Below are 24670 nucleotides of genomic sequence, written 5' to 3'. Positions count from 1 at the left end.
ATCTCACACGTACCGATACAGACTATGCCACAATTTAATTTTTTTTACCCCCAAAAGGGTGTACAGTATATTGAATAGCCGAATAGAAAAAAGTATATAAAACAGTGTATCTCACACGTACAAACACAGACTATGCCCCGATTACAACTTTTTGTACCCTAAAGGGAGGATGAGGAGGAGGAGTAGGAGGAGTTCGGAACAGGAGGCAAACTGAAGCGCCCTCCAATCCTCGGCGGTGGAAGGAGATGCGCCAAACAAATTTAAAAGGTGTATCTCACACGTACCGATACAGACTATGCCGCAATTTAATTTTTTTCAACCCAAAAGGGTGTATATTGAATAGCGGAATAGAAAAAAGTATATAAAACGGTGTATCTCACACGTACAAACACAGACTAGGCCCCGATTACAATTTTTTGTACCCTAAAGGAAGAGGAGTAAAAGTAGGAGTTCGGAACAGGAGGCAAACTGAAGCGCCCTGCAATCCTCTGCGGTGGAAGGAGATGCGCCAAACAAATTTAAAAGGTGTATCTCACACGTACCGATACAGACTATACCGCAATTTAATTTTTTTCACCCCAAAAGGGTGTATATTGAATAGCGGAATAGAAAAAAGTATATAAAACGGTGTATCTCACACGTACAAACACAGACTAGACCACGATTATAATTTTTTGTACCCTAAAGGTAGGATGAGGAAGAGGAGTAGGAGTAGTTCGGAACAGGAGGCAAACTGAAGCGCCCTGCAATCCTCGGCGGTGGAAGGAGATGCGCCAAACAAATTTAAAAGGTGTATCTCACACGTACCGATACAGACTATGCCGCAATTTAATTTTTTTTACCCCCAAAAGGGTGTATATTGAATAGCGGAATAGAAAAAAGTATATAAAACCATGTATCTCACACGTACAAACACAGACTAGGCCCCGATTACAATTTTTTGTACCCTAAAAGGGAGGATGAGGAAGAGGAGTAAAAGTAGGAGGAGTTTGGAACAGGAGGCAAACTGAAGCGCCCTGCAATCCTTGGCGGTGGAAGATGCGCCAAACAAATTTAAAAGGTGTATCTCACACGTACCGATACAGACTATGCCGCAATTTAATTTTTTTCACTCCAAAAGGGTGTATATTGAATAGCGGAATAGAAAAAAAGTATATAAAATGGTGTATCTCACACGTACAAACACAGACTAGGCCCCGATTACAATTTTTTGTACCCTAAAGAGAGGATGAGGAAGAGGAGTAGGAGGAGTTCGGAACAGGAGGCAAACTGAAGCGCCCTGCAATCCTCTGCGGTGGAAGGAGATGCGGCAAACAAATTTAAAAAGTGTATCTCACACGTACCGATACAGACTATGCCGCAATTTCATTTTTTTCACCCCAAAAGGGTGTATATTGAATAGCGGAATAGAAAAAAGTATATAAAATGGTGTATCTCACACGTACAAACACAGACTCCCCTTTAAATTTGTAATTTTTAAATAGCAGATTAGAACAGCACTGTGTGTAAAGGCTGTATGTCCCAGTAACGTATGAATGAAAAAATGAATAATTATTTTTCACTTTAATTGGTGATTTTTCAATAGCAGATGTGAACACAGCAGTGTGTTACGTTTTTTGTCACGGTCAGCAGCAGGCTATGAAGGAAAAAAAAAATTCCCCTTTAAATTTGTAATTTTTAAATAGCAGATTAGAACAGCACTGTGTAGTAAAATATAGCTGAACGCTGCACACAACAGACTGATAAAAATATATTTTTTTCTCCCTCCTCCTCCTCAGTGGGCTCAAGTGAGGGCAAAAAGATCGTTCACTGCACCACCCCCCACACAGCAAAATCGATGTAGATCGCTAACAGACGATTGTTCTGTCCTGTGTCTCCTAATCTCTCCCTGCCTACTCTCTCCAGCCTGTCCCTAAAATGCTTTTCTATCTTTCCCTGCCTACACTCCGACCTGTCCCTACATTCTTTTCAGCTACAATGTTTTTTTTCCTGTCTCTGTCCCTAATCAGCAGCAGCCAGCACCGTTGTGTGTGCTCTCTCCCTACACTAGAACAGACTGACGCACACCGCGCTCTGTCTCTAGCTTATAAAGACCTGGATCACATGCTTCAGCTGGCCAATCACAGCCATGCCATTAGTAGGCATGGCTGTGATGGCTTCTATGGCACACCAGTTAAACGCTTGTTGATTGGCTTGATTGTTGAAACGGATTTTAAACCTGAATATACAGTAAAATTTTCGGGTCCGTGTCCGGGTAACAAAAATCCAATTATCCGGTACGGACCCGAATAATACAGTCCGTGTTCGCTCAACACTAGTCATAACCTATTTTTGTAAAACGCATTAACCATCTTGCTGCTTGTATGTCCATGTCTGCTATTTTGGATACTTTTCTTCAGTAAACATTTATGTGACTTTGACCGTGGCATGGTTGTTGGTGCCAAAGGGGCTTATCTACTGGGATTTTCACGCACAACCATCTCTCGGGTTTACAGAGAATGGTCTGAAAAAGAGAAAACATCCAGTGAGTGGAAGTTGTGTGGAGGAAAATGCCTTGTTGATGTCAGAGGGGAATGGGCAGCCTGGTTTTAGATAATAGAAAGGCAACAGTTACTCAAATAGCCACTTGTTACAACCAAGGTATGCAGAATATCATCTCTGAATGCACAGCACACAGAACCTTGAAGCAGGTGGGCTACAGCAACAGAACACAACACCGGGTGCCACTCCTGTCAGCTAAGAACAGGAAACTGAGGCTACAATTCGCACAGGCTCACCAAAATTGGACAATAGAGGATTGCAAAAACATTGCCTGGTCTGATGAGTCTCGATTTCAGCTGCGACATTCAGAAGGTAGGGTCAGAATTTGGCGTAAACATGAAATTATGGATCCATTCTGCCTTGTATCAATGGTTCAGGCTGGTGGTGGTGTAATGGTGAGGGGGATAGTTTCTTGGCACACTTTGGGCCCCTTAGTACCAAATAGGCATCGTTTAAACACCACAGCCTACCTGAGTATTGTTAAAAACAAAGAAAAAAAACAACTGCGCTAGTGCAACCAAAAACAAGAAAATGAAAATAAAAGCAGCGACTTCAAGTGTGACCGACACCCCAAAGAAATAATAACAGAATAAGTTGCGCTATACGTGATCAAACCAATAAAATTATAATGGTCAAAACATGTCCATAAAGTCCATTGAAGAGGGGGATGACAAGATGTATCTGTAGGTATCCCTAAGGACTGAGGCTTACCAGAAATCAATAAAAAGTAGGCCAAATGATGTCATACATCTCCAGTGGAAACCTGAGGACCTCTGATGAAGTGGATAGGCAGAATCTCAGAAGACCACAGTAATGGAGTTTACATGGAAAAATAAATTGCGCCATAGCGTAAAACCAACAAAACTGATCACTACAAAGCTAATAGGTGCACACACAATGTGAGACTAGCCCCAACCATGAATCAAGTGATTGAGTGTGGAATAAATACTCCTTACCAGAGTAAAAAATGATAGAGCAATAAATTATGTTGCACTCCACACAAAAATCCAAGTGAATTGGGTGAAATGTAAATGGAACTTCCGCCATAAAACGGAATAGGTTAAATACTCCTTACCAAATATGAATCGTGTTCATCAAATGAACTCCCATGATTTCAAACCTGCATTTCAGTGAGTTCGGTGGCGATTTAAAAAGACATCTATGCAGATTCATGCCCAGAGGTCTATTGAAATCTACCCCTCAAAGTCACCAAAAGTAGTGCAAGAACTACTTTTGAAAATTGGTGCTACGACACAAAGTCAGCATCGCCATTGCTGGCAATAGGCTGCAATTTGACATGTCGAATTTGCACTGATGTGAAGAGGGGGCTAAGGGTTCCTTCACACCTGCTTTGGTCTCCGAAGAGCAATCCCTGTTCAGAAGGCTATTCAGTAAATCATTGACAAGCAGTCAGGAGGCATTGTGTCCTCACTGGCTGCTTTAACCCATTTGTGACAGTAGTCACCGTCACTGGGAGTGAAAGACAGATACTTGGTTTGGATTGCTTCAAATGGGGTCTGTATTTACACTTATGCTAATGTGTATTGAACTTCAATGTAAGACAGGCTCTCCCTATTGTTTGTGTAATGAGGTGGGAGGTGTATTCTGTCCAGACAGCTGGATAATTAGTTTGGGTTAATTCTGTTTCTGTATACAATTTCATCTGCATATGGTAATGTAATCAGTCAGAGGGGAGGGATTGTGTACACTGTATGGGAGTGACAGTGTAAAACTCTGTTTTTATTGGATTGTGAATGTCATGTCCTGTTCCCCACAAGGTCCACCTGGGCGGTAACCTTGTGGGGGAAAACTGTATAGAAGAGCAGCTGTACCATTAAACTTTTGAGTTCCATTTCACCCTCAATCTAGAGTCCTGTTTCTTATTGGGGAATCTACTACAAGGGATTGCCATGTTCTTCATACTCCCTTGAATATTCACCAAGCTCTTGTTCCTGCTTCACTCTGGGGAAAGAGGTTCACCCACTGGAACCTGGACGCAAATCCAGGGTGGGTAGGAGACGGCGAGACCCCCAACCAAGCTGCGGCAGTTCGTGGGGTCTGAGGTGGTTATGGTGTCTGGTGGAGTGCTTGGAACCCTCGGGAAGCACTAGGAGCATCAGTCAATGGCAGTACCCAGTCAGGGTGCCAGTTGATCCGTTACACCATTGATCCCTCACTAGTACACCAGGGGTACTTTCAGAGTGGCTCCATTCACTTGCTTGGTGGTTTAATTCACACAGGGGGACAGGAGGTATAATTTCTGCCTGGGCAGCTAAAGAAGGGGGGGGGGGCAATTAAAGCTCTTTATCAACTCATCCCCATCTCAGTATAACCTTTTAACTTGCCCCTCCCTTTTTAGAGATTGTACGCGCATATCAGCAGGTCTCCCCTAGCCCTCTTGTACTAAAAAGTATCTGCACTGTCTCCCCTTTATTTTAAAGAGTGCTGTGCAAACTGTTGGCCCAATATAATTCATGTATAATAAAAATATAGCACAGCAGACTGTCAGGCTCTTCTTAAAATCCCTGAAAGTTTCCATAGAGAATTTCCCATCTCCTCCAGACAAATCATCGGGCAGTCAAACGAAGACCAGATATTGGATAGGTGTTCTAAAAGGGCTCCAGACACTGAATATTTGTTTCTATGATAAATGGCAGCTAGAATGCTACTACCGCACAATACCTACAGCGGTAGCCTCAGATCGGGATTACATGGCAGGCAGCTGTCCTATGTGCCGGGTAAAGCAAGCAGACATGTTTTTGAAGCTTTTCATGTTCTGCTGAATGCTTGGTGACAAGTAATCATCACCTCTGAGGAAGGGCATTACCTCAAAACCAGTATTTGTATTTTTCTCAATGGCTTCTCTATGGAGACATAAAGCCATGTTTTAAGAACAGCTATTCCAAGATAAAGTCTTTATATGTAAATCCATGATGTTCCATTTTGCAGTTTTATTGAAGCAGGAGCATTTATATTGTGAATTGCTGGCTGGCTCACAGGTACAGAAGTCCAGGATGCCAGACGCTACCTCCCATTCATCCACATGTAACTCCTAAAAAGCTGCATGTTGCCCAAAAACAAGTTGTTCAAAGCAATCCACCTTGAGTATTTACTTCCGAGGCCACAATGGAGGGAATTCAAAATAGCTGCTACGCCACTTTTCGGACTTTCCCGCTTGTTAATGTGTTGCAGCAAATTATGAAGCATCTGCAACACTTCGTTCTGAGAGCAACTTGTGAAAATTCAGATCGCTCTAAATTTCACTTTTACATTATGGTGCAAAACCTGCACCAAATTCAAAATACAATACCAACAGTTCGTATCTTAGGAATGTGGAGCTTATTAGGACTAAATCTCTTGACGTACAGACACTATGGGGCAGATTTTTCAAAAAGCGTCCCACGTGCACCAAAGTACAGGTTCTAGACAGGCATTACGGAACACGCACAAAACTTTTGCAAAATCTCTCTGCACCAGTCTATGAATTCCAGATATTGTATCCTAAAGGAATAGGAAACCAAAAAGCAAACATATTACAGCTTAAATGGGATGGCTGCATTCTCTTAAGGCTTTTTTCTATTCTCATCTGATAATCCAGACAGTAAAGCCCCGTACACAGGCTGAATGTCAGGAGACCGCAGCCGGTTCAAAAAAAAAAAAAAAATTGGCCAACATTCGGCCCGTGTGTATGTCAGACGTGCATGATTGAAAACCCAGTAGCCAACCGACTCCCAAATCAGCACTCTCAGCCAATGACCGAGCACTGATCGGAGTGCTCTGGTGTGGGGGGGGGCATTCCCCTGTCAAAGCACAACAGCTCAGCTGGGGGAGATCACTAAACTAACATCTCATGGTTAGTAAAGAGGCTCCAACCAGGGCTCTTTTTCATGCAACCACACAAAACTGTAAGAGCCTGTTCACACTACCACGACTTCAGGCGACTTGGTCGCCTGACAAGTAGCGCTCCATTCTGTGCAAAGGAACCGTTCTAACCAGAGCGGTTCAAGTAGCTTCGACTTAGAAAAAAGGTCCCTGCACTACTTCTGGGCGAAGTCGGAGCGACTTGCATTGACTATTATGAGAAGTCATTTGCAAGCCACGATGAAGTCGTGCTGCACGGGCGACTTCAAAGTTGGGGCGACTAAGTCACCTTGGTGTGTACCTGCCTTTGGTCTGTTTTTTCAAAAAAAAGCTCTCCAGCAGAATGTTTACAGGGATGGCACTAACCATTCAACTCTGGGTGCCTAAAATGATCAACTTTATGTAAAACCTTTATCCCAAAAAAGAACAGAAAAAGGTTTGTTACTGATTATGAAGTGTTATCTGGAGTTTGGTTTCAATTTGTCAGTGTATTTAAATCTGCTAGTACACCCAACAATCCCTTCCCACCCAGACTGACAATGCTGATGTCTGGACAATAGTGCCCTCTGTGCACCTTCATCCAGAGTGGAGGGCACTCTAATGCTCAGTTCACACCTAAGCGTACTGCAGCAACAGCTGCTGCACCACTTTGAGCTTTTGTGTTTGTGGCACATCAACCTTCATTTGAATGGGCATCCCTCCGCTCCACCTAGAGGTAGGCTGTATCCACATTGAAAAGCAGCAGCCTACCCCCCCTCTCATTCACCTCTCTGAATGAGGCCTTACAATGAAGCCAAAGCAAATAAAAGCGAGACAGGTTTTTGGACACAAAAAGGTTTTTCCTTTAATTAGAAATTTTACAGACATCTGTACATTCCAAAACATAACCCATACATACATTCTGGCGATGATCCCTGCATCAATATAAATTAGAAGCATACAGCTTGAAGCAGGGTGGACTGAAGGCTTGGTAAGGCCCATTTCACCACATCACAGGGCACAATGAGGGGCATGTGTTGGCAAGTTCTTTTAAAGGGAACTGGTCAGGATAGCTGTTACTCACAGCTGAGGCTCACATCCAGAACCAGTATCCCTTCTTGGATTCAGGCAATGGAATCTCCCAGGACTAAACCGGAGTCTCAGGTGTGCCACACAACTGCTGTTCTCACCGGTCCCCTTTAACACTTGAGGGCAGATGTCTTTAAATGGGAGTCAGCCAAGTGCAGGCTGAAACATACCTCTGAAATCAGCCATTTTACAAGCTTCGCTATTTTTGTCCACTCATTGGACAATGATGAAACCCAACAGTTCTCAGTTGTAGACTGCATGAAAATATGGCCACCCAGAGGTTTGTCACTGGCTGCAGCCTCGTTGCCATCAAGGAGGCAGCTTTAAATTAAAGCTTTAGTTCCCTAAAAACTACATCAACCAAATTGTACAGAACACTGACATGATTTGATACTGCAATGTGAATGAGGGCTGATGGAATGTGACTAGGTTTGGCAATATTTGACTAGGTGTTGCGACAATGGCTAATGCACCTCACAAGCCCCTCGGATGGGGGAGGAAGTAATCAGAAGTGGTTCCGAAAGAGCTGGGGCAGGGTCACAATTTAAATTATCCTGGTTGGCCATTTCCACACAGGGAATGGCTGGGGAGCTTACTGCAGAGGTGGCGTAGATGTTTACTGCAATGGGAGCCAGGGCCTAAGGGCAGGAGGAGACTTGGTGACACTACTGAACAGGAGGGGATAAGGAGAGAGGATATGGGTAAAAGGGATAAGGGAAGATTGACAGATCATCTTCCATTACAGGGTTAAAACAAAACTGTAAAAAATATATATAAATTTTGAGTCTCATAGAGACAGAACGATCCCATTTCCCCTCTCCTATCCAAGACATGAACGCCCAGGGAAGGGGAGAGCGTTGGTCAGGAGGAAAGACCCCATCTTTAAAGCTCATCTTTTGGAGGTGCTTCACTTTCCTCTTCATCCTCTTCTTCCTTCTCTTTTTCTCCATCATCATCGTCTTCGTCATCATCATCATCGTCGTCATCATCAGCATCTGCCTCTTCAGTAGGCTCCTGCTCTTTCCTCTTCTTCTCTTCCTCCTCCTGTTTCTTTCGCTCATCTTCATCCTGCAGTTCCTTCATCTTTTTCTCTCCTTCCTGTATGGGTAAAGAGGAAAATTAAAGGGGGGTATTAAATGTTGAGTGCGCTTTATGCTAGGTCTGTACCCCCTTAGAATTATGTCAGGTGAACTGCAACTGCCCCATCTTCAGACATCTAACCAGGTGTAAGATAACAGAGCTGGCTATAACTTAGAGATTTATGAACATTTAACATTGTGAACATAATGCAGAGTATCCACCGATTTATGCCTTAAGTATGGCAACTACTTGCCTACTGGGCACTTCCCCCATTTCCTGCCCTGGCAAATTTTCAGTGCTGTCGCATTTTGAATGACAATTGTTGTACGGTCATGCAGCACTGTACTTCTATTTTTTAGACAGATAGAGCTTTCTTTTGATGGTATTTATTCACTACTGTTTTTTTAAGACTGAAAATGAGTAAGGAACCCTCACTGTGTCCATTTCGCAAATAAGGACATTTTTCTGCTGCACTGATCAGTGCCCTGATTATCAGTGTAAGTGTGCGCTCTCACAGGCTTTCCTATACTCACACAGTGACTGCCCTGAGTAAAGGAAATGCCGATAACCTGCATTTGCTCACATGGGATGAGCTGTGATTGGACACAGCTGATCACATGGTAAAGGGTCACTGTGATTGTCCCTTTACCGCGATCTGTGATCAGCTGTGTCCATGGTCAGCAAGTGGGTAATAAGGTTGGCACCCAGGAGGTCCCCTTTTTTAACACTCCGCTTCCTGTGTCACCTCTGCCTCCTCAATGGCTAGTGATCAATATCACCTCTATGCTGTGAGTTGACCCAACAATCTACCCGACTAGCAGCAACGTGCATCTCAAAATGCCCTAAGGGATATTTTAAGGTAAATTAAGCAGTTATTGGAATTTAGAAATGTTTATGGTAAACTGTCTTGCTGGAAGCTGCAGGCACCAATGTTACCCCATCTAATGGTAAGCCCCCAAACACTGTAGGGCAATCACACAGATTCTACTCAAAATGTCAGTTTAAGTGATAAAATTGTGGACAGAACTGCACCACTAATGTTTAGAAGAGGTAACCACCATCTAAAAAAGTTAGGAGGAGCCAGATTCCCTTTTAAAAAACCCTTAGGTGGAAGGTTACAGTAGTCATGGTGTGTTCTCTTGCATTCAGCAGATTGCTGCCGCTGTCACTTGTGTTCAAGTATAACAAATAAACCGGTGAAGTTTACCAATAAAATCACAACTGGCCATTATAAGCTCCAGTCCTGCAGTGATTAAGCAAACATGTCATTCTGAATCTACTGTGTATTTCAAACATACCTTTGTGACTCCCCATGTCTTAGTGGCATGTTCCTCTGCAAACTTCTCATCGTCCGTAATCAGGAAGTTGTCAAAGATGGTGCCAGATTTCACCTGTGAAAGAAGCAGCTCATTATAACTTCTAATTGTTTCATGCTTTCAAGTTTTAAGGCCATTAGGAAAGGTCTGCTTACCTGCCACAGATCAAGACCCAAAGCTCCAAAGTCTGCATAGGAGTACAGAGTAGGATCTGGGGTATATTCTGGGTTGTCGATCTCTGGGTGCACCCACTTTCCTTTGTAGTCAGGGTTGTCAATCTGGCGTGGTTTCCACTCTCCCTGCAAAAAAGCAGCTGGTTATTGCGAGTACAAACCAACCTATCCTATTAAAGTGCATCTACAACGGTTATGCTGCTTATAAGCCTTAGTTATTTTCATAGAAAAAATGTAAATTTCTTTGAAAGCTTGGACAAATGTGAAAATGGATAGACTTCCATGACTTAAAAAAAAAAAAAAAAAAAAACCACCCCCTGAACAGCCCTTTAGCTGTGCTACAAATATGCACATCCACATCAGCCAGCTACAGGAGAAACCCTGCATCCATGTACAATTGTATTATGAACAATTTAATATGCACCCATTAGCTGTATACTGTGCCATTCCCAGATTGCCTTTATGCCTCCAATCAATAGTCAATACCTATTACAACTTAAATGGCTGCTTCTGGATCAGATATGAGCTATTAGCAGGAAACCAAGTCTAGTGGATAGATGTTTCCATCAGGGATGGCATTTCAGGAGGAAAAAGGTGACCAATTACCCAACCGTACCCCAGCACCAAATTTGGAAGACTAAACTGCTAACCGCCCAGATAGGGGGTGTTCTTTAAAAACATGGAGGAACACACTGGACACCTTTGCTGCCATCGTGCTATGTGCTGGGTTTCCGGTATGCCCCTGTGCCTTTGAGAGGTGGGCTCCCTCCAGGCTCACCTGCCCTCTGCCTATCCATTATAATCCTGCTACGGAGGCTCTTAAAATTTAGAGTTAAGACTGCAAATACTGGGGTGCCGTGAAGTGGCTCTGCAGCCTGTGTATGCGTTTGAAAATGTGTGCAAACTAAACCTTTTTTTAATGCAAACTGTTACAGGATAATGTTAGGTGCAGGCTGGTTGGCAAGTTGAGCTGGGAATTTTGGTTTTGTTTGAAGTTCTGAAAAAAAAAAAAAAAAAAATCTTCCTAACCCTCCTCTAGTGTGAACAGCCTATTTATCTGTATGCAACACTAACTTACTCACAGGTTAGCAATTAAAGGTCTAAAGCAGGCCGTAGGTTTTTCAATGTTTTTTCCTTCTACCACAGGTTGATGAAGGAATACCTCACACGACACTATTGCATTCTGCTTGTGGGGAGCATTCCCTGCTGGCAGAAGACAATGATCAGGTTACCGGCTATAGCCAGTGAACTAATCGCTTGGGAAAAACCCAACAGGCTGGTTTGTACATTGATTGATAGATCGACTTGTGAACCAGAGTGCCCATACACAGATACAATTTGGCTGGTCCCTGCTGAACTGGCTAATTTTTGACACATGTATAGCCAGCTTAAGTGCTCATACTTCCATCAATGTCAAAAGAATTCTGCCCATTGCAAAAAAAAAAAAAAAAAAATGCACCCATTTTGCAAAAGCAATAATGTGCACTTATTTGCTAAAGAGCATTTCAACCGCAATCAGGGGATCTCCGGAGCAAATTCTCTTGGCCCCTGCAGACACTTATTCCAGCTCAGTCGTGCACTGAGGTACAAATCTCTAGCTAGAGTTGAAGCATGAATAACTACAAATGCTTTGATACAAGCTGCCCCTTTTACATACATCTGGATGCCTTTAAAAGTTTTTTTTAAGCCATCACCTTTCTATTTCATAAACAAAATTGAAATTTATTTCTGGTCACGTCTTTTGGAAGAACGCCATGCCACTTGATATCAAACTAGATGGGGGACCCCTTAAATTTTCCCAAGCTCTAGCTTTCAGAGACTGAACACTATTAGTAAACTTATGCCTCGTACACGCATCGATTGTTGGCCGGGAATTTTCGGCCAACGTCCGATCGGCCGATTTTCAGCTTGTTAGTATGATGCTTTCAACAACCGACTCCGACTTTTCGGCCGAATAAAATCTGGTGTGCAGGCTATAAAATTTTTGTTGGCAGTCAACACAACGGCTGATTTTCCATCAGTCAGTACAGATTTCGGCAGACAAAAATCTGATGAGCAAGACTGGGCATGCTCAGAAGAAAAAACACACGGAAAGTAAACCAGCACATGACATCACTTCTGAAGTAGATTTTTGTTGGCCGAGAAAATTCGTGTGCAGTCTAGGCACATTCCAACCAACAAAACACCACTCTGGACAAAAGTCGGACGATCGGTCGGCCGATAATCACTGCGTGTGTACGAGGCTTTAATGAGGACAGAATAAGACAGCTTACCTTGTACTCTGGATTTGTGATGACTGGTGGCTCCCACTCTCCATCCATCTCCTCATCCCAATCTTCTGGTTTCACTGCATCTGGGTCAGGGATATGTTCTGGCTTTTCCCAGTCCTGCAAATGGGAAAAAAAAAAAAAAAAAAAAACAATTTAACACACTAGTACTTTTTCCTAGAGTCATTTTATCCCAGAACACCAATATATTAGTCTAGTTCTAGTTACCAACAATATTCTATAGTAAATAGGTAGCTTAGTAGTCTTAAATCCCAACTACAGCCTCCTAGAAGCAGACCCTGGTAACACTCCAAGTGGCAGGGCATCTGGCACTCATTTCAAATATGGAACCACAAAATGCCAAAATGGGAAGCAATGGTGGGAGTTTTCACATTTATAAAGTCCAAAGACTGCCAACAGTCACAATAATAGGGAGGATAGAAGCAGCTTAGACTTGAAAATAGTTGGCACTGCATAATCTATTGCTTTCATCAGAACAGAAGTTATGTATTCTACTGCCCTGTTCAGAACATTGTTGTACTGTACAATTTCCAGCAACGGCCATTAACATCCTTTGAGGGGTTGCTCAAGTTATCAGACACCAACCTCTGGTTTCTTGTCCTCAGGATCATCAATCTTGGGACGCTCATCCCAGTCATCAGGCTTCTTGGCCTCGGGGTCCTTGATTTTCTTGGGGGGAAGGAAGTCCCAGTCATCCTCCAGATTTCCTGATTCAACCTTGCTGTTATCAATTTTCACCTCGTAGGTGTTATCAGGGCGTACAATCAAGGTGTAGAGATGACTGTAAACATCGTCCTAAGAAAAGAAATGGATCACAAATTCAGATTTTTAGCACAATATCAATAAGCTATTAAAATCCAACTGGAAATCCCATTTTCTGTTGCTGACCCATCAATGTGCTAAATGGCAGGAGTCCCTAAAGTAGTGGCTGCCCCTGGAATTGATAATACAGGACTACTTCCAGCCTGTAAAGCCAAGTTTCAACACCAGGTGTTGGGAGGCAAAACCTTGTGACAGCACCATATATACCATAAGGCATCATGCATGTATATCTGGTAAAGAATTGGACAGAGTCCATGTTACATCTGGCATACATTTGACAGGGACCTGCTGTGTTCAACTGAGTCAAACCACAGCACTGGCACCCATTACCAGTACACATTTTAGAGCCAGGGCTGAAGGGCTCTACATTAGGAATAATGCCTGCGCCTTTCTGTCCTGTTGACTGTTCCATCCTTTTCCTGCCCTATTGCCAGACAAAAGTAAAGGGACTATTCCTTAGTTTACAGCAGTAAAAACTTACCAAGATATTACTAACCCTTCATTACTCAAAACAATGCTTTGCATTAAACTTGATTTAATGCATTTATGGTAAGGCTCTTCACTTCTGGAATATTACAAAAATCTAACTAGTGCGAGGGGGGGGGGGGCATTTTAAATACCATTATCTAAACACACAAAGGATATTTAACCCCCTTTAAACAAGTTTCAGCGTGACAAAGACCAAGTCAAAATTCTTCACTCACTTTGCATCGGATATCTTTGTTGATCTGCAAGTTCTTCCCTTTGTAGTTGAAGATGACGTGCACTTTCTTGGTGGGTGGCCCGCAAATGTCAGGACCTGATAGAGATACAGAAGATAGGATCACAAGCCTGCAGTAGTGAGGTCATTTAGCGATAAGGCAAGTAATTCTTTCATAGTAGTAGACAATCTCTGCATTTAAAAAGTGACCACACCAGACACTGAAGCTGATCCATACTGGTGTGGGCAGTTTGCATCTCTGTGCCTCCTCTTTGGAGATAAATTATACCATGGCATGCCTGTATCTCCTGTATTTAGTTTATCTGCCACATCCAGACTGGTTTTCTTTGACCACAAGCTACATTACTTATTAATACACATTTAAATTAAATGGCCTGCCAGCACACAACGGACTGACGATAAGACAGGCACCATTTCTCTGCAACAGTGCCCCACAACTCACGATAATGCATTACTGTACATTATGTGTCACTGCCTTAGTGTGTTGGGGTGCTACTGAACATTAATGTCACCGCTACGTAACAATGTGTGCATGGTGTGTTGAGCAGGTCTTGAGGTCTGTTGGAAACAGATGGGAGTACAGTCTGTTGCCATTTCTCTGTAATACAAAGCTTTACCAGCAGGCGGCTTAGGAAAGCAGACTACAATTCCTCCCACTGACACTTTGGAAACATGACTTGGACCAGACCCAATCAAGCAGGGTATTTCCATTTAAAACTAGAAAGTTATAGCAATAAAAAAAGGCCAGCCTTATTCGAAAAGTCTTGGGTGTTTTCCACACCAGTCCTGTCAGTTCACTTACCAAACATGATGTTGTATTCTGACTCTCCGTGCATTTCAGTCTGGTCTAGGGTGCTTGGGAAAAGCTTCACGTATCCACCGCCACAGTCAATGTTCTGCTCGTGCTTCACTGAGAACTGAACTACAAGAGCCTTGTCCTTGTTGGAGAAAGCAGGGAATCCAGCAGAGTGGGCATAGAATTTGGCATCTTGGCTGGTCTGGAGACCTAAGAGAAGAAGCAACAGTGGTGCCTGTTATTAAGAGTTCCAGCACTAAACCTTTATAGATGTTGCCTAAAATGGCTTTAAAAGCTAGCTGCAGGTCTCCCAATCCAAGCTAAAGAGTGTTTAAAACCACATTCAGTCCAGTTATTAGAATATTCCATACTGGTTTGCAATGGTCTGCTTGAGTGCATGATACTTGTATTAGGTTGTTCCTTCTCCAGTGGTGCTGCAGTTGAGCATTTGCCATGCATTGCTCCTTTGACATCTCTAGTCTAACCACATGTGCACCAAACTACTACTGAAAATCCGAACCAACATCCCAATATTAAAGTGCCCCCCCATCAATGCAGTGACCAGCGTGCGCCCCCCCCCCCCCATCAATGCAGTGACCAGCGTGCCCCACCCCCCATCAATGCAGTGACCAGCGTGCCCCCCCCCTCCCATCAATGCAGTGACCAGCGCCCCCCCCCCATCAATGCAGTGACCAGCGGGCCGTGTCCCCTTCAATGCAGAGAGACTTACCTATGGTAGAAGAACAGTCTGACATCCGTCCCACATGATCAGTCTGCCCTGCAGCTAGTTCTCCTGACCGAGCGGTGAGCGCCGTGAGCACAGCGAACTAATCACGTCATGAGTAGCGGCACAGCGAACCAATCAGGTGTGCAGGCACGCGTGATTGGCTCTCTGTGCCGCTGCTTACAGCATGCTGCTCACCGCTCAGTCAGAAGATCTAGCTGCAGGGAAGACTGAACATGTGGGACGGATGTCAGGCTGTGTCCTACCACCACTGTGAGTCCCGACTTCTCTGCCTTCCCCATCGCATGTCCCGGTGATCTGAATATCGCCCACACTCACAGCACGATATCGATATTCACATCGACTATCATTCAGCCCTACTTTCTAGGGAGAGAATTCCTCTCACTTCCTGTTATCTGTTTGTAAGTCAGATGTTTGTAACCCGGGGACTGCCTGTAATGTGTATTTGTCTCAATTAAGAGCATTAGGTGTCGTGTCTGCTTTGTTCCTCTATCAGCATGAATTAATTGACAAGGAGGGAGCACACAGGTTGTGACTGGCAGCCTCGGCTCTATTCCTGTGTGCTTTATGAGGGGGGGGGGTCCCCCTTCCCTCCAAAAAGCTCCCCTCAATGAGCTTTGAAGAGTGTAATTTCAGCTCTCCGCCCCGTTTTCTGACATCTCAGATAAGCGTTAAAAATTATGGATTTTGAATGTAGAGAAGACCGCAGATAAACAGGTACAGCTTGATAATTTAGCTCATCTATCATCTGAGGCCAGTCATCTTACAGGGTATATATAAGGGTTTACAACCACTAAGTGGGAGTGACATGCCTGGAGTTCCTCTAACATGCCAACAAAGAAATGAAGAGATCATTTACCTTTGTCTTTATCTTCGTCTCCGTAAAACTTGCCCGCACTAAGCTTAAACTGGCCATAGTCTGACTTGTGCTTAGACTGTATCCAGCGTTCTTTCCAGGCATCTGAGGAAAAAAAAAAAAAAAAGCACATTAGCACGTCAGACAGCGACAATACAGAGCAGATACAACAAAGCAATTCTGCAGAGTGCTTGTAACCGGATCACACAATGTCTCATGTAACAATTCCTTTCTGAAGCAGCTGCCCATCAAAGCATTGTGTGTCAGAAGTGACTGAAGTACGCCACCCATTATTACCTTAATGACACTTTCACATAAAGCACAGTGATGTGTAAGCTGACAATTAAAGGACTTTACAGACACCCAACATCCGCACATACATGTAGCATTATCAGCAATTCTAGAATAGTCTGGGGATGTTTTGCCTTCAGGATACGAATGTCTATTCACCCACCTAAACCTGGATCCGGTAGTAGAAGAGTTTCACAAATTACCCATTACATGAGTTTACTACCAACATATCTGCTCCGGATTCCCATCAGCCACAATAAGCCGCCTTTCACACTGAAATCACTTGAAATCGCATGATTACAAAGCTGCAGGTCAGTGTGACTTGGCTGACACCTGTGCAACTTCATGCACAGATTTCTACGCAAGTCTCATGAAATCACAAATCATCCCGGAACTTTTCTCAAATCTGTGCAGCACCGCATAGTCGGCATCGTCCCAATTTAAACAGTTCCATTGCCAACAATAGGGTGTGACTTGTCATGCGATTTATGGACCTATCAAATCGCATGACAAGTAGCACCGGTGTGAACGGAGGCTAACTGCAAGAAAAGGTAAAGTGGGAGGTTGTGATGTGTAAGCCGGGCTGTACTGTTTAGCACAATGTGGCCAATCTAGCATGTTTTCAGGCCCTGGGGCAAGAGAGGGAGGTGTTTGAGGTTTTGAGCAAATTAAACTAAGTCAGTGCTCTTTTTTTGTATATTTTTATTTAGAAAGTGTGTGCAAAAACCACAGTATGCAATATAAACATTAAAAGAGACGTGGACGTCATGATCAATGACACAGTCAACAGAACACAGCAACTTGCAGTATATTTTCCATATATAGATAAAAATCCACAAGTGGTATATAGCATAGTCAAGGTATGAGCATGCAATTAGTAGACCGTAACCCTTCTTCGTCTTTTACCCAAAACGTTAACTTTTTTTAAACAGTGGGTACCTAGCACTACAATCTACAAAGACAGACTGAAATTCAGCCAGTTCAACACGAACATATGACTTTCGATCTATCTATGGGCAGGCTGGTTATACTGAAATTGACCAACCAGGATGTCAAATTTGTTTCATGTGATCACCACTGGTGGATATAGCCACCAGCAGTGATCATTGTTTTCTGCTGTTAGGAAACATTCCCTGCCAGCAGAACACAATAGTGATGTGGGAGGGGTTCCTGCATCTAATATGATGGGGAATCAAGGAATTTAACTTCCTTTAAATTATGATTGAAGGAAAGAAAATTATTATGTATGGCTAAGCTTTACACTGCTCCAGGTCGGTCCATGGTGCTCCATCGATCACACCCCTTGGGTGCTGCTCAGCTCACAGCTGTGTACTGTTAAGGCAATGGAAACTCCAGACAGCAGCATTCAATCGATACCCTTACCATTAAATCTTTAAAAGCACATCGTAATCACAGCAGATTTGGGAGGGGGTGGGGTGTTGTATTTCACACTGTCCTGTCGTTTACTTCTAACAAATTCCTATTCGTTGTTTGGGAATTTAGGATGACCAAGCACTAGGACGGTGAAATGCGTAAACACCCTCCCCCCCATCTGATGTGATCACTACGTGCGGTTAAAGATTCCATTAACAAGGCATCACTTGGGTCTTAGTCTATCCATGTGTATGTCCGTTATGATTAAGTGAATGTAATTTGTGAAACGCGTCAACTGCTCCTTTGTCGATCTGTCCATGATGTCCTATGATTGCCACGTTGGATAAATCGATTGATTCCTTCATGTCGGGGTGCGGTCTATTTCTCTTTGTGTATCTACATTGCCCGGACTGCGGATCTGATGTGCACCCGACCTGGGATTGTCGGATTTCTTTCACCTGAGCAGCGAACTCTCCATTGCATCTGGTTCTTATTTACCTCCACTTACCTCACCAATATGCAGAGATTGGTGTACACGTTTGTTGCAATGAGGGCTGAACGATAGTCGATGTGATATCGACCATCGTTCTGCGGGCGTGGGAGATATTCATATCGCCGAAGACACAATATTTACCATTAGGCAGGGCGAAGTTGGGACTCGGGGAGGAGGAGGACTCACAGTGCTGGCAGCCGTCCCACACATTCAGTGGTGAGCAGCACGCCGTGAGCAGCTGCACAGCTAACCAATCATGCGTGCCTGCACACCTGATTGGTTCCCTGTGACCCGCTCACCGCTCGGTCAAGAGAACTAGCTCCAGGGCGGCAGAGGGAACGTGTGGGACGGATGTCATGTCGGGCTGTGTTCTACCTCCTACCACCACTGTGAGTCCCGACTCTGCCTAATCCGTCTTCTGCATTCCACCCAGAGAAATATTGCGATATATATTGTTGAAAACAAAATATCGCAATGTACTTTTTTCCCCAATATCGTGCAGCCCTAGTTGCAATGCTAGAGCCATACAGAAAAATGTTGCAAACGACCTGAATTTGTTGAGCATGTTGCATTCTCATGCATTTGGAGAACAGCTTCTGGCTAAATACAAAATGCCAGAAACCTGCTGCAAATGCTTCATTGAATGGCCCCCTATATAGAAGGTGTGCATCTTCCTTCCAACAGGGGACCCTAATGAAATATTTACTTAATACCCGAGGCTATTGGAAGAGTAAACACTCCTTAAATGTGCATACTGCAGTTTTTGTATTCTTTTCATTTTTTTGTACTTTTTTTGCAAAATCAAAAATTTACTAAAAAAAAAAAGTGAATACTGCAAAGGAGATTGCAACGCTGAAGACGAGGTCTGACCTGCTGCCTATATTTACTCGTTCCACTTACAGGAAAGGGGATTTCTAATAACCATACTTCGGCTGTGCTTTCTCTTTCACTATGAAAAGCAGGGGGGGGGGGGGGGGGCGAGAGTCAGGCAATGAGCACCCTCCTCCCCTTCTGCTTCCAGAAGATTCATACAGCTGCATGATGACCAGGAAGAAGGAAGGGAGGACTCCGGGGCGGCTTCATTATCAGCAGCCGGGCCGGTTAGACTGCTGGATGGGAAGGACAGCCCGGCACTTACAGCGCCCATCAGGCTTTGATCCCTCAACACTTTGTATAAAGCGATTCAGCTCATGCAGATTCTGATTGACAGAGCCTTTGGGCGGATGTTCATAAATAGTCAAAAGGTGTCCAATCAGCTTCCAATAAAATGTAATGGGTCTGAAACCTGCCCAGATGTAGCAAAACCATTACACAAGAGGAGATATGTAAATCAGTCAGGAAGAGAACGTCACCTGAGACAATTCAGAATCATCTGAGCGTGCCCATCCGGTTTCTATACAGACCATGAGCCAAAAATATGCAAATTACAGAAACCCAAATCTTTAGTCCTCTATTAATAGAATGTGGGTTTCATGTTCACACATTCAGCCTGTAGAGATGAAGGAATGCATAGGTATGGTGCAAGATGGACGTTTCTAGAACGTATATGTTACCTGGGCAACCATAGGCAGGGCTGGGAACGTGCATCCATGTATTCAGAGGACTATGATCCCTGCTACATCATTCCCAGACATTCCTATACACAGATCTAGGGTTCCATACACACTGGGTGTTCAGCCCAGGTGCATAATACTATGGGATTTCGGTGAGGGTGAAAGGCACAGGTGCAGTCAGTGCCAGGACAAGGTCATCCAGTGCCCAGGACAAGTATGCCAAACTGCACCCCCTCCTTACCTTAGGGTTAGGTTCAGGGTGTCCCCATCCCTGCAATAACCCCTAATGCCCAGGGCAGCCGCCCCTCCTGCCCACCCCTAGGTGCAATATCCAGCCCAGTATAAATCTAGGAGAGGCTGACCGCTGCAGCAGCTGGACAATGCCCCGAGCAGCACCAACGTTAATCATTGTTAATGATTAAGCACAAGATGTATGTGTGAAATGCGTCTACGCGACTTCATGCTGGTGTTTTTGGTGTCATCACTTACAACTTTTTGAAAATAAAGGTATTTGAAACCTATTGGAATCCCTGGATGTGCGGCTATTTCTTTTCCTACAAACGTTAAGCCCCAATTCATACCGGTGTGATTTATCATGCGATTGGACAGTTCCAAATCACATGACAAGTCGCTTCCTATTGTTGGCAATGGAACGGTTCAAATAGCTGCAACTACACAGCGACTTTGAAAAAGTTTCCCACACTACTTCTTGCCGATTTCTTTGCAACTTGCATAGACTAATGCTGAATGAAGTCTCAAGCCGCAATGAACTTAGCAGTGCAAATCGCACTAATGTACAGCTTTGAAATCATTTAAAAGTAGTAGGATTTTAAAGCCGCACCAGTGTGAAGGAGGGCATAGGGCAGTATGCGTCCAGAGACGAATGCCTGGAACATGCGCAGTCTGCACTCCAGACATCTGCACCTCGACACGCACTGAACTTCCCTTTCAAATGACCCAGACACGAACTACAACTGAAGACATGCTGGGAGTTGTAGTTCTTATGTACTGAATTGGTACTATCCTGTATCACATATACCAATAATTATTGAATATTTCAGGCGAGTGGGCGGAGCCATGCAAATCATTCCTTTATTAATATTCTTTGCTGAGCGACCTCTCCTGATAATTGATAATCAGTTGACAACCCATTTAAACGATATGCCACACAACAGGAAGTGGATTTCGATATAATTGCAAGTTATCGATCACATTAAGCTGGATACACACTATACAGCTTTTGTTAGATTCCCTTTAGATTTACCTTCAACTATGTAGTACAAGGGCCTGATTGCATACAAATTGAAAGTGTTTTGACCTCATTATATAGTTTTGGGAAATCTAAAGAAGATTGTATGGTGTGTATCCAGCTTTAGTTTCCTCCATAAAATCTCAATTTGATTGATTGCAATACAATTGCATTCTTAAAGTATCTCAGTGCGGTCAATGTAAAACTATTTTTCACCTTATTGATCAGAACCAATCTAAACCAAGACTAAATCACTCAGAGAGAAAATTATGTCTATTCAACAGTTTTGAACCAATCGCAAATCTATTGGAGCGAAAATCGGACCATGATTGGCGACCATAACAATGTAACTAAAGATTCCCTAAATAAAACGGACTGGGCAAGCAAACTGTTTACAGATAATTGCCCAAATCAGATCTGAGATCCACCACTGACACCTCCCAATGGCCTAACAGTCCCCCCCCCCCCCAACCAACAAGCCTAGCCCCCCCCCCCCCCAAGACATGTCGCCATTGCCTCCAGGACACCTCCACAATGACCCCAGAACCCCCCAGACACCTCCCCAATGACCCATGGTCTCTGATACCCCCACAATGACCCCAGAACCCGCTGACACCATCACAATGGCAGTCACTAGTGTGGATGATCACAATGAGGATTATAATAATGCTAAATAAAGCCGGGCTAATGACAGAACAGAAGGCTGTAATTATCACTATAACCTCCGGGTCCTGGGAGACAGGAAATGTCAGGTTACACTCATGGCACATCCTGTCATTACAGGAGAAGTGGGCAAACAGGGACTCGGCGGCCATGACAGATCCACAGCTAGTTAAGGGACGGGGGTTACTACAAGTCCCAGCATGAGCTACTAAACCCCACAGCTGTATTACCAGCACAAAGTCAGACCAGAAGCAGAATCGGTATCCCCCATGCTCAGACTTTGCTCCATGATCTGACGCTGTGGTAGTAATACAGCTGTGGCGTTGAGAAGATCATGCTGGAGTTTGTAGTTCTTCCATGGACCCATGAAAGTGCTGTTTGTATCCCTTGGATGTAAACATGCCCAAAACAGCACTTTCATGCATCTAAAGGACTACAAGTCTCAGCATGCACAGATATGCCAGCCAGGCATGCTGGGATGTATAGTTCACCTGCAACAGATCAGATTACCTGCCCAGTTATCACCGCAGTAGACCAGGATCAGAGCTGCACTACAAATGCCAGCATGGGCAGGCACATCAGGCATTCTGGGACTTGTAGTACACCTGTAGCTACATAACAAGGAAGATTTTCAGATGTAGCTGCACTACAAATCCCAGAATGCACAGCCTTGGCAGACTGTCTGGGACTTGTAGTCAGACAACCTTTTGGGGGAACTACATGATCAGCTATCAGTCCAGTAGGCATTGATCAGCGCTGCACTACAAATGCCAGCATGCACAGGTATATCAGGCATTCTGGGACTTGTAGTACACCTATAGCCACATAACTCAGGCTCACTTTTCAGCTATAGCTGCACTACAAGTCCCAGGATGCACAGCCTTGGCAGACTTTCTGGGACTTGTAATCAGACAATCTATTGGGGGAACTACATCATCAGCTATCAGTCCAGTAGGCAGAGATCACGCAGCTGCACTACAGGTCCCAGCAGGCCGGCATGGTAGGACTTGCAGTCCCTCAGCAACTACATAAATCAGGACAGATTACCTCCCAACTGGGATCAGGCAGATACACTACAAGTCCCAGCATGCACAGCTATGGCAGGCTTCCTGGGACTTGTGGTTCATCTGCAGCTACAAAACACCCCAGGACAGGTTTAGATTACCACCCATCGTGGATCATGTACCTGTACTACAAGTCTCAGCATGCACAGGCATGGCAGGTTTGATGGAACCCTTTGAGAACTACAAAGCTCAGCAGATTTTCAGATTACACGCCCAGCTACCCAATCAGTAGACAGGGAGCCCCCCTAAAGTAGTCGATTAGCTCTATCAGGGATGTACTTAGTATAGCCTGTCCCTAGTGATCCCCCCCGCCCCGCATACCTCCATCCGCGAATTCCTCTTTGAAGAAGACGGAGGGTTCAGCGAGGCACAGGGCCGCCAGCAGCGGTAGTACGAGGAGAGCGATGTGGGCCATGATTGAACGCCCCCAGAGACACCGATGAACAGCAGCGACTGAGATCCACTGAGCACCCAGCGGCGGCCGACCGCCGCTCTTATATGCCCTCCTCACACCCTCCTCCCAAATCCGCTCCCATTGGCCGCCCCTATACCGGTGTCCGCTTGCCATTGGAAGCCGGGTTCTGCCATTCAGGGCACACAGATGGCTGCCCGTGATTGGGCGAGGCTACGGCCAATGAGGGAACACCACGCAGGGGCCTCCTACTAGTCGTCAAGCGGTTGGCTACAGGACGAGGCTTGCGGAAAGGTCACGTGACGCGGGGCGAGTCGGAGCTGAGGCACGTGATCTCTTCCGGCTGTGGGTGTGGCCTGCGTATCCATAGATATTCATGTGTATTGGTGGCCATTGGAGGGGGGGTGCTCATAGAGTGTGAGGGAAGAGCCCTGAGTGTCTTCTAATGGCGGCCGCATACAATAGTGTGAGCTCAGTCAGAGCAATGATAACCCTACACCATAAACTGTGACATGAGAAATAAAAAGTCTATGGGAGTTCCTTCACATGAGGCTCAATTCACAAAGATAACACACCATGTCGGAAAATCTGCCTATTCTGATGTTTAAGGGCCCCTTAATCCTGGTTCACGCCGGTGCGGCTTTGAAATCGTGCTACTTCAATGCGTTTTCAAACCCGCAGATCAGTGCGCTTGGCACCTCCGATTTCAGTGCTGCTTGAGACTTTGTCTCAATGAGAGAAGTCTATGCAAGTCGCAATGAAATAAGAGAAATAAAGTAGTGCAGGAACCTTTTCCAAAGTCGCTGTGACATGAGTTGTGGCAATTTGAGTGGCTCCATTGCCGACAATGGGTATCCCGTTGTCGGCAATGGAGCCATTCAAATTGCCACGACTCATGTCACAGCAACTTTGGAAAAGGTTCCTGCACTACTTTTTTCTCTATTTCATATTTCCAACTTGTCATGTGATTTGGAACAGTCAAATTGCATGACAAATCACACACCGGTGTAAACACAGGGGTTAAGGGTCTGTTAACACAAGTGTGGTGACTAGCGTTTTTCCACACCATAAGAACACCAGTCGCCTCTACGCCACATAGAAAACCATTGTTTTCTATGCACCTCAGTCAGAGCCTGAGGGTGCGCTGCAATAAAATGCAACACACACTACATTTTATCGCATTGCGCTGGACACCGCATGTCACCACACAGCGGAGCAACACACCATGCCGCTGTGTGGTGACATGAATGAAGTGTCACTTTGTGCACTTCAAATAAAGTTGCCAAAAGCAAAAAAAGGGGGAA

The 24670-nt window shown here is 44.5% G+C and overlaps 1 protein-coding gene across 1 annotated transcript; it reads right to left on the bottom strand.

Moving 5' to 3' along the window:
• Positions 1 to 7220: 7220 nt before the first annotated feature.
• Positions 7221 to 23434, bottom strand: CALR (calreticulin). Its single transcript, XM_082256783.1, has 9 exons — positions 23276 to 23434; positions 16271 to 16372; positions 14673 to 14876; positions 13854 to 13948; positions 12913 to 13122; positions 12313 to 12426; positions 10022 to 10165; positions 9849 to 9941; positions 7221 to 8568 (listed from the first exon to the last, which is right to left on the bottom strand). Exons 1-9 carry the CDS (start codon positions 23367 to 23369, stop codon positions 8353 to 8355), a joined length of 1272 nt encoding a protein of 423 aa, XP_082112909.1. The 5' UTR covers positions 23370 to 23434; the 3' UTR covers positions 7221 to 8352.
• Positions 23435 to 24670: the final 1236 nt, after the last annotated feature.

The sequence above is a fragment of the Pelophylax lessonae genome (assembly GCF_965119305.1).
Source record: "Pelophylax lessonae genome assembly, chromosome: 4".
Classification (NCBI taxonomy): Eukaryota; Metazoa; Chordata; class Amphibia; order Anura; family Ranidae; genus Pelophylax; species Pelophylax lessonae.
Note: the sequence above shows the minus strand (reverse complement) of the source record. Positions and strands in the feature narration are given on the sequence as shown.